This window comes from Tupaia chinensis, unplaced genomic scaffold, assembly GCF_000334495.1.
Source record: "Tupaia chinensis unplaced genomic scaffold, TupChi_1.0 Scaffold148874_1, whole genome shotgun sequence".
Lineage (NCBI taxonomy): Eukaryota > Metazoa > Chordata > Mammalia > Scandentia > Tupaiidae > Tupaia > Tupaia belangeri.
The window spans coordinates 903,419-914,503 of NW_006208722.1; the positions used below are offsets into that span (position 1 = coordinate 903,419).

General features: G+C 42.6%; 1 protein-coding gene across 5 annotated transcripts in view; it reads right to left on the reverse strand.

The window, feature by feature from the left end:
* SQOR (sulfide quinone oxidoreductase) overlaps positions 1 to 11,085 on the reverse strand; it is a 59,879-nt gene that overhangs the window by 23,054 nt on the left and 25,740 nt on the right. For all 5 annotated transcript variants that reach the window (XM_006170719.3, XM_027769195.1, XM_014585111.1 and 2 more), the window contains exons 2-3: positions 3,415 to 3,665; positions 503 to 673 (exon numbers count right to left, since the gene is read on the reverse strand). In XM_006170719.3, the coding sequence (XP_006170781.1) occupies positions 503 to 673; positions 3,415 to 3,648 (405 nt within the window). In that variant the 5' untranslated portion in view covers positions 3,649 to 3,665. The remainder of the gene's footprint in view (positions 1 to 502; positions 674 to 3,414; positions 3,666 to 11,085) is intronic.

Genomic DNA, 11,085 nt, shown 5'->3' on the forward strand with positions numbered 1-11,085 from the left:
GCACCTAGCTTATAGCATAAGCTTAGTAAATATTTGTGAAATGAATGAATGGAGGCGAGCGAGTCAAAGATCATGAATGCCATAAGGCAGGTATGCCCTAGCATGGCTGAGATGGATATCTGCCAACATCCCATTCTTCTGGGGACCAGGTGTCAGGTAGAAAGGCTGGTTGCTTCAAAAAGACAAGGGGGAAGGTGCCTGCTATTTTAACATGTAGCAATAGCAGTTGTTAAATAAACACTTGCATGCAACAGGGTACACAGTGGATGTTTAACAAATACTTGTCTTGGTTGTTTATTTGTTAATTCAATATCACTCAGTCCTTCCATGCATCTTATGTTTATTGCACATATCTTCCCATCTTGTGTAGGTCTGGACATGTACACATACATACAAGCATGCATGCACACATATGAAGCTACCCAGTTTGAGAATGGCTGTGCATTAACCGAAGCACTCAGATTAACAACAACAACAACAACCCAAACGTCCCAGTGGTTACCTCCTTGCCATTGTCAGTGCGGACGCAGTTCTGGTCTGGGTTCAGCTCAACCACACTAGCTTTGATCCATTCTACCCCAGATGGGATCACACTTGCTGTAGGACGACCCGACGAGGACAACTGTTTGGCACCAGCACCCACCAGTGTCCAAATTGGCTGGTAGAAATGTCTCTGAGAAACAAAGTATTTGGAGATCTGTTTCAATTTGAGGCTCCTCAAAAGGGTCACAGCTAAAAGTCCATGAGCTGGACCCTCTCAATTACCCATTCCCAACCCTTAAATCATCACACAGAAAAGTCTCCAGGTTAGCTCTTTCCATCGGCGTCTCCTAGGGTGTTAAGCCTAAGGACAGTGACCCAACACTAGAATTCTTCCAAGATCATCGGCAAAAAACAAACTCTCTCATGAACCATTGCATTATTTATTGCTGAAAGTTGATTTGGGGTTTAATATGTACATGATATATATATATATATATGTTATATATACATATGTTATATATGTGTGTGTATATACATATATGCATACATACATATATATTATGGATACATTTTGTGCACAGATCCAAAGAGAAAATAAGCCTGGCAGCCTAAATATGGTTCTTTATAAATATATGGACACCACGATTAAGTCAGAAAAGTTTACAGTCACTTCTGGGGAGCTTTGAAACTTCATTCACTCCCAAGTATGTTCTCCAAGCCCACGGAGCACTGCAGATACTGATGAGTCCCCTTCTCCTTTCTCAGAGGTTTTATGCCCAAAGCAAGTAGGGCCAGACATTCTCAGTGCCACACACATCTGAACTTTCACTCTTTTCTGGAGTTCCTTTGCTTCAAATGGTCCACTGTTGACCCAAGGTAGTTGTGAAAGTTCTAGACCAAAAGGAAGATTGTTTTAATCACCACTGAGAAGTCCAGTTCATTTGTAGGTGAACTAGGGACCCACAAACTCTCAACATTGTCAATATGCCTGGAACTGGCTGGCCAGAACCTTCAAAACCCGCAGAGAGGTAAGAACACAAAAAATGGCATTGCAATCTCCCTTCAGCCAATAATGAATGTGATCAAAGAGGAGGAGACCAGACATCTCCACTTGTAAGAGCTCATCAATTTCAAGTCCATCTTAAACAAGAAGAGGAACAAAAATACAAGCTCCAGTTTTGCTTTTGTTTTTTTAAGATGATAAACATAAGCTCCAGCAATCACTAAGCTATATACAGCAGGGAAAGTGCCAAAAGCCTTTGCCACTGGCAGCTCCTTTGAGAGACTGCAGTCCTAGTGGGACTGGTGGGGCAGGACAGACATGATTCTGGCCTCCTGAATCGTGTTCAGTCCACAGAAGAGGTGATCTCATCACAAAAAGAAGCTTATGGGAGCCCTGTCTATAGGTTAGCCACAATAGACAGCCACCTGATCCAATCAGACCACTGTCATTTAAAGTGGTTTGATCCCTGAATCAAAGAAAAGCTACTTTAAAAAGGAAAAATGAGAAAGAGCGCCCCCTAACCTCACCTAAGAAAATGGCTCTGGGTATCCTCATTCCTATTGGAGAGACATCCTGAAAAGGAGTATGCCTTTCTTGTTCTATGCTCCCCACCCAAACAGGCACTGGATCCATTCTGTTTTTTCCTTCTGAGGATACAGCTCCCAACTGGTGCCCACCTAGTTGGGCAAACCGCCAAAAATCTTAACTCCTTTTCAGAAGCTTTTGTAGCATCTTAAACTATTTTTCATGAGACGGTACCTTAGTCTTTCCTTCTAGTCAGCTACATTTTCTCCCTTATAATCTGTTTCCATTCCTCAACAGGTTTCCAAAGGCCCCCCTGCTCCAACTCACCGTCCCTTCTCTAGACTGGCACAGACATAGTAGGAAAAGTATGATGGCCATTGATATTTCTCTGAACAGGAGACTGGGGGCAGGAGGGTAATGTGGGTTGAACTGTGTCTCCCAAAACAGTATGTTGAAGTCCTAACCCCAGTAACTATGACTGTGACCTTATTTGGAAACAGATACAATCAAGTTAAGATGAGGTCATACTTTAATACTTCAGGGTGTGCTTAAATCCAATAACGGGTGTCCTTAGAAACGTCTTCTACAGAAGGCCATTCAGAGGCACAGAGACATAGAGATGGACAGATAAAACACCACTAGAGATGGAGGCGGAGGAGTAGAATGACTCAGTGCTAGCTGAGGAGTGGTAAGGATTGCAGGTGACCGCCAGCAGCTAGGAGAGAGGCATGGGCCAGGTTCTCGGTCCACCTCCCCAGGGAAGCACAGAGGACATACACTCCATGGTAGGTTGTTTCAGACTTCTAGCCACCACAACTGTGGGAGAATACATGTCTTTGTTTTAAGTCATCCAGTATATAGTAATCTGATTCTTAGGATGGCATTCCTAAGAAACTAATATAGGGGAGAACACACACACACACACACAGAGAGGCCCAGGCTGGAGATGCAGTCGGCAGCACACTGAGCAGCAGTGCTGAAAGCTGCAGGCTGACTGGTGGGTTTGGATCAGCTTGAAAATACACCAGGCGCTAGTGCCAGAGATCCCAGTGAGCTAGAGGGCCAGAGAAGGGAGCTTACAGCATGATGAGACCCAATGGAGGGTTCATTCTCTCTTGCTCACTCACTCGCTCTGTCTCTCATGCATATAAGCTCTCTATCATGAATAAAATTAACTTTTAAAAAAATCTTTAAAAAAGAAAGCAGCTCCCTTTTCTCTCTGTCCAACTTCTCTCCTCCCACCCCCTCCTGCTCCGTAAGTCCAGGAGAAGCATAACCTGGAGACATGAAAGCCCATTGCCTGACCACTCTGCCCACCCACACACACACACACACACACACACTCACATGCACACAGACAGACACTCCGGCACCTGCACCAGTACCCAGAAGCAGAGACTTACCTCACTGGGCTCAACAATGGCCACGTTCTCTGCACCCACTTTTCTCTTCATGCGGGCGGCCATGGTGATCCCACCACTGCCTCCACCCAGCACCAGCACCTCATAATGGGTCTTGGCTGCATGGCTGAAACTTGTGTGCAGTTGAAGAGGGCTGACCTGCTGAGAACCCAGCCTGAGGAAACAGGCAAAGATTCGGGTGCGGGGTCCGGACACCACGGTGACCAGGGGAGCCATCTTCAGGCTGGATCAGGCTGAAAAGAAATAGATGAAGCTCTGAGCACCAAGGAGGAGGCCACTATGGGACCAAAGCGTTTACTTTCAGGGAGGAAAGAAAAGTTGACATCTGCTTCTTCTGAAGACCACCTCTTCTCAAGACCACTTTCCCCTCCGGCTGTGTTCCTAAGGTCTCAAGAGCATTCTACTGATAGCTAACAACTGACTAAGCTCTCCATTTCTCCCCTTCCCCCCACTTTCAGGCCATCAAGGACTTCGTTTGTACCAGGTATCCCCAACCCTACCTCGTAACTTCTCTGCACACATCCCTGTCCAATTTGGCTGAACCCAGCTGTAACCCATTCACCTCTCCAGCACACTACTCAACTCTTCAGCTTTTCAGTCCATTCAACAAATGCATGGGCCACCTAGTGACCTGGTGATTAAGGGAGTCAGAGCCCATATGGCTGACTGCAGCTGAAAAGACACATCAGGTGCTTGTGTGTACATGCCCCAAATCCTGACAAGGTGGAGAAATGGAGAAGGGATTGCTGCATGACCACGTCCCATTGGGGGATACTTATCTCTCTCACCCACCCCCCTTGTCCCTCTGGCAAGCACACACATCCTCTGGCAATTAAAAGAGAAAATAGCATATGAGTTCTGACAGAGCTTGCAACATTCTTTGCCCTAAAGGGTATCCAAGACTTTGCTGAAACAGAAATAGCCCAGCACAAAACCCACCTTCCACTGCTCAGAGCTCTGACAACACAATCAGGGCCTCGGCCCCCACTCAGAGGCCTCCTGGCTCTGCTTACCTACGATGTTGAATTTAATGAAATCACTGACTACAGGCAGGCAAGCAAAGGGCTCCACACCTTTAGCAATCTCGATCAGATGATTAAAAAAAGCCATAAAAGGTGCCCTGCCTGGTATCATAAACTTAGAGTTTATGTAAAGAATCTGCATATGCTGACCAGTCTCTTATGATCCCCAATTCAGTAAACCATTGCTCCTGACTAGTTCCTCTGAGAGACACACTTTACCTTTAGGAAAACTTATTTCTACTCTGAGCAGTTAGTGCTTTGAAAGATGGAAAATCAAGGCTTCTCAGAAACTGACCTTTGCTTCACCCCATGCATAGAACTGCCTGACAGCAAATACACCATCTACTTGTGGATCCAGACTCAAGAGCTCCCCCTCTGGGTATTACGGTGACCCAAATCCCACCATCCTGTTTTCCTTTGGGCTCAACCTTGCTCCAGGAACCCTTTAATAAAATGCAAATACGCAGCTGGAAAATAACACTTCTATCACTGAGGTCACTAACTTCTTTTTTTTTAAGAATTATTTAACTTTATTTATTTATTTATTTTAATTTGACTAGAGAGGGGGGACAGAGCAAGAGTGTGTGTGAGAGAGAGAGAGGGAAAGTGAGAAAGCAAGCTGCCAAGTCCGGGACCCAAACCGTGGTCAGCCATGTGGGAGTCTAGTGCCCTTAACCACCACGCCACTTGCCAGTCGAGGTCACTAACTTCTTAATGGGAACAACAGAATCTATCACCTTCCCCCATAACAGGGGAAGAACAAAGCTACAGGAAAGATTAGAGAATGTTGAGAGGGAAAGGGTATGAAAGGAAAAGGGTCCCTGGGAAGAAAATATTATAGGAATGGAAAGGAAGAGCCATTTACAATTAATTAAGTATCATAACTAATAATATTCCAGAGTTTTGGCACCCCCAGCAACTTCTTCAATATTTAGGATCCAAGAAGTGACTCAGAACCAAAGGGAGAGGACTTGAAGGCCCACAATAAGTGGAACAGGCTCATACATTGTCATGGCAAGTCTAATACCAATAAAACCCTTCTACAGTGAAAACAGACCCTATCTCACCCCTTACACAGGATGCAACACAAAATGGATTAAAAATTTAAACATAAGTCCAGAAACTACAAAATGACCAGAGAAAAACATAATGGAAAGTCTCCAGGGCATTGATCTTGGATATGACTCCAAAATGCACAGATAATAAAAGCAAAAGTAGGGGCCAGCAGGTGACATGGTGGTTAAGGCACTGGACTCACACATGGCCCAACTGCAATTAGAGTCCCAGATCCAGTGGCTTGAAAATCACTCCGGGCACTTGTGCACACACATCCTCTGGCAATTAAAAGAGAAAATAGCATACGAGTTCTGACAGAGCTTGCAACAGTCCAAAGTCCCAGGAGGAGAATGGAGGATAAAGGATTGTGGTATGTCCATCCCCCCTGGTGGGGGTGGGGGGTGATTTCTCCCTTTCCCTCTGACTATCTCTCTCTGACTCTATCTGGCAAGTGCATACACCCTATGGCAAAACTAAAATAAAAAAGAATAATAATTTTTTTAAAGAGCAGAAACTACAAAACTACCAGAGAACAACATAATGGAAAATACCCATGGCATGGAGCAGAGATTTCTTGGATGACTCCAAATAAACACAGGCAATAAAAGCAAAAGCAGGGCCAGTAGTTGGCACGGTGGTTAAGGTGCTACAAAACTGCCAGAGAAAAACATAATGGAAAATCTCCAAGGCATTGATCTTGGATTTGACTCCACAAAGCACAGGTAGTCAAGACCAGCAGTTGGCATAATGGCTATGTTGCTGGACTCCCATGTAGTTGACCATGGTTCAAGTTCCAGACTCGGTGGCTTAAACTCATGCCAAGCATATGTGTGTTGGTGCCCAAAATCCCGAGAGGAGAATGGAGAGGGGTTTGCAGCATGGCCATCCCCCGCATGGAGTGATTTCTTGCTTTCTGTCTCTCTCTGTCTTCTTGGCAAGTGCACACCCCCTATAGCAAAAACCACTCAAAAAAAAAAAAAAAGGCACAAATAGTAAAAGCAAAAGTAACCAGAAGGTGGCATGGTGGTTAAGGCACTAGACTCCCATATGACCGACTGTGGTTTGAATCCCAGACCAGGTGGCTTGAAACTCACACTGAATATATGTGCATACCTGCCCAAATCCTGAGAAGAGAAAAGATTGCAGCATGGCCATCCCTCTTGGGTGATGATTTCTCTCTTTCTGTCTCTGTCTCTCTCAGGTGAGTACATGTGCCCTGTGGCAAAAACCTAAAATATAATTTTTTAAATGAAAGCAAAAGTAAACAAATGGAATTGCATTAAACTAAAAGCCTTCTGCATAGCAAAGGAAATGATTAGTAAAGAAATAACCCACAGATTGGAAGAAGACATGCAAATTATATATCAGATAAGTGGTTAATCCAAATAAACAAGGAATTTTAACTGCTCAATAAAAAGAAAACAAATATCTCATTTTAAAAGTGGGCAAAGACATGAATAGACATTTCTCAAAAGAAGACATACAAATGGTACTAACAGATACATGAAAAAATGCCCAACCTCTCTAATCATTAGAGAAATAACAAATTGAAACAACATTATCACCTCATACCTTAGATTGGCTATTAGCAAAAGGGTGAAAGACAACAAGTGTTGGCAAGGATATGGAGAAAAAGGAATCCTTATACCCCGTTGGTGGGATTGTGCTTCAGTGAGCCATTTGGGAAAATAGTATGACAGTTCCTTTAAAAACTAAAAATAAGATTACCGTATGATCCAGCAATCTCAGTACTGGGTATATACCCAGAGGAACTGAAATCAGCATGAAGGGATGTGTGGCCTCCCACATTCATTACAGCTGTATGGACAGTGGCCAAGATAAGGAATCAACCTAAGTGTCCATCAACAAATGAATGGATTTGGGGGGCCAGCCTCTTGGTTAAGGGAGCTGGATCCCACATGGCTGACCAAAGCTCAATTCCTGACCTAGCAGCTTGGGCAAATGTGGATATGTGACCCAAATCCCAACAGGAAGGAGGAACAGAGAAGTGGTTGCAGTATGACCATGACCCATTGGGAGTGCTTTCTCCCTCTCCCTCCTTCTCGCTGTCTCTCTCTGGAGGGTGCTTGTGCCCTCTGGCAATTTGAAAAAAAAATTGATTTTTTTAATGTGATATATATGCAAAATAGAACATTATTCAGACATTTACTTTAATGGCAGGAGATTCTGTAATTTGCAACACAATGGATGAACCTAGAGGACACCATGTTAAGTGAAATAAGCCAGGCACAGAGAGACAAATGCCATATGATCTCACTAGCATACAGGATTTAAAAAGAAGAATTTATAGCAGTAGAAAGAGTGCTTACAGAGGCTGAGTGGGAAGAGTGGGCGGGAATGGGGCAATATCGGTCAGCAAGTACACAGTTTCAGTTAGACAGGAGGAATAACTTCTGGTGTTCTACTGCACAGCACAGTGACTATAGTTAATAACAACATGTGTCTCAAAATAGCTAACAGAGAGGGTTTTAAATATTCTTACCACAAATAAATGATAGTTAAGATGATGAATAGACTAGTTAGCCTGATTAGATCATTCCTCAATATACACATGAATCAAAATATCACACTCTACTCCAAAAAATATATACAATTATTTGTCAATTAAAAATGAAAAACACTTAATTTAGAAAAATATAATCCTTCTAGAAAATAACATTTACCATCTTTTTTTGGGGGGAGGGGGGTGGGGGGGAGAGGTTTTTGCTATAGGGCACGTGCGCTCGCCAGAAAGACAGAGAAAGACAGAGAGATAGAAAGCAAGAAATCACCCCCCAAGGGGATGGCCACGCTGCAATCCCTTCTCCTCCATTCTCCTCTCAGGATCTTGGGCATGCACACACACACGCCCGGCGTGAGTTTAAGCCACCGGGTCCAAGACTTGAACCGTGGTCGGTTACATGGGAGTTCAGCGACACAGCCATTACACTAACTGCTGGTCCCACATTTATCATCTTTTGACCTTGTGTTTCTATCTCTAGAAATCTAATCTAAAGAAATCATTTCTAATGTGAAGAAAAAAAGTTTACAAAGATATTTCTTGAATGCTTATTCATACCTTCTCTTCCTGGTGTGTGGTGTAGGACTGATTATATTCTCAGGAAAGAAAAATAACTGTGCAGGCTCCAACACCAGTCAGGGAAGGTTCAAGTCCCTGACTGTTTTAACCAAAGTTAATCTATGATTATTTCAATTGAATATGTGGGGGTGGGAGAGAACAGTCTGAAAGTCAAAATATTGAGGAAAAGGTAAGTATTAATAAAACATTAGCTGTACAACACCATTCATGTGCTCTTTTTAAATTATGTTTACAGAAAATATATAAAATGCTCATTATAGTCAGGATACAAATTGGAAATGCGATTATTATCTCAACCGTGGAATAGAAAACCCACCATATACAAAACAACTATAATAGCCAAAATCTTTACAAGAGGTGAGTGGGTTTCTCTGGGGTTTAAAATAATAAATGATTTTGATTTCTTTTGCATTCTGTACTATATAAAAGTTTTTACTATATACATATATTGATGTTAATAAAATCCTCATTTTGATGATAAATTTTATTTATTAAGTCCTTTACATAAGTATTTACCTTGTGAGTTGGCTTTTATTATCATTCCCATACACAGATGATAAAAGTGAGGCAGGTAGGGACCAGCAGGTGGCATGGTGGTTAAGACGCTGGACACTCCCACATGGCCGACCATGGTTCAAGTCCCGGATCTGGTGGCTTAGTTTCTTGCTCTCTCTCTCTCTCTCCCTCTCTGTGTGTCTCTCTCTCTGGTCAAATTAAAATAAATGAATGAATAAATAAAAATTTTTTTAAAAAAGTGAAGCAGGTAAAAATGAAGTGACTCAAGATTATACAGCTCTTTTTTTTTTTTTTTTTTGGAGAGATTTTTTGCTATAGGGCGCGTGTGCTCGCCAGACAGACAGAGACAGACAGAGAGACAGAAAGCAGGAAATCATCCCTGGGGGGTATGGCCATGCTGCAATCCCTTCTCCTCCATTCTCCTCTCAGGATCTTGGGCACGCACGCACATGCGCCCGGCATGAGTTTTAAGCCACCGGGTCCAGGACTCGAACCGCGGTTGACTACGTGAGAGTCCAGCGACATAGCCATTATGCTAACTGCTGGTCCCCCAAGATCATACAGCTCTTAAGTGGTGGTGATTTGAATCCAGGCACTTTGGTAACAGAGCCTCTTCTTTAAACTACTATGCTATAGTATCTTTGTGAACTTTAGAGCAATCATGTCAACAACGGCAAAATAATCCCTATGTGATGATGTTTAATGGGGAAAAGAATGAATATATTTTCCACAGCTTCTCAGAAAAAGAAACCATAATCCCGAAACCTAAATGTTAGCAACTGTTTTGATATAAATATAATTGATATGATTCCTCTTCTTACTATAGGCTTTTCTCAAATTTTCTTTCATGAACTATTCATTTATTTTTTTTTTAATTCTTCAAATAGTTTTTTTTAGATTGAGGAGTAGAGGGAATCACCAAGTAAACTGTCATACTTGTTTGGGATGAAAGGAAGAGACATTTTATGGTGAATACACAGTACTGTGTTTCTTTTCAAATGTCCCAGACTGAAAATAATCACAGCAAAACTCCTCACTTCCTAGAAAATAAATAAATAAACAAACAAACCATTTTGATGGTCCTGACACTACATCTTAGCCCCACAGGAAGTTTAAAATTAAAAACAAAAAAAAATCTAGGAGGAAATCTGTCTCTAAGTTTCTGGATTCTAGACACTCCCTCTGAGGTTTACTTGACCTCCTACTTCCCTTCTGGCCTAACAACCTAAGGTTCTTCTCTTGACAGTTCATGCAAACATTTTCCTCACTCAGCCAACGTTATCTCTGTTTTATTACAGCAGTTTGCCAGAGTCTCTTCTTGGATCCAATATTCATAAACACAAGGTCCTCTGAACTAGTTTTATCAGCTTTATTACTAACAGTCATCAAGTGGAATTCCCTAACCTCTGTAGTCAAATTTCATTTTTGAACTGTAAACAATGTCAAAAACACAAAAGAATGTGCTGATGTTCCAAATTTCAAAATAGCCCCAAGTCTCACTAATTCTCTCATTGTAATAATGTGACGTCATCTAAACTTCCAGAACCATAATCTAGCACTGTGTGTGGAGATGGTAGAGCATGATTAGAAACCATCCAGAGGGAACCAGCAGTTAGTGTAATGGCTGTGTCGCTGGACTCCCACGTAGTCGACCGCGGTTCGCGTCCCGGACCCGGTGGCTTAAAACTCACGCCAGGCACGTGTGCGTGCGTGCCCAAGATCCCAAGAGGAGAGAATGGAGGAGAAGGGATTGCGGCATGACCATCCCCTCTGGGGGGTGATTTCTCGCTTTCTGTCTCTATGTCTCTCTCTGTCTGCCTGGCGAACACACACTCCCTATAGCGAAAACCTCTCCAAAAAAAAAAGAAAAGAAACCATCCAGAGCAATAATGCATAATCATCATTTTTAAATATTTCATGTTGGAACTATGTTTTGACAAACATATATATATATATATA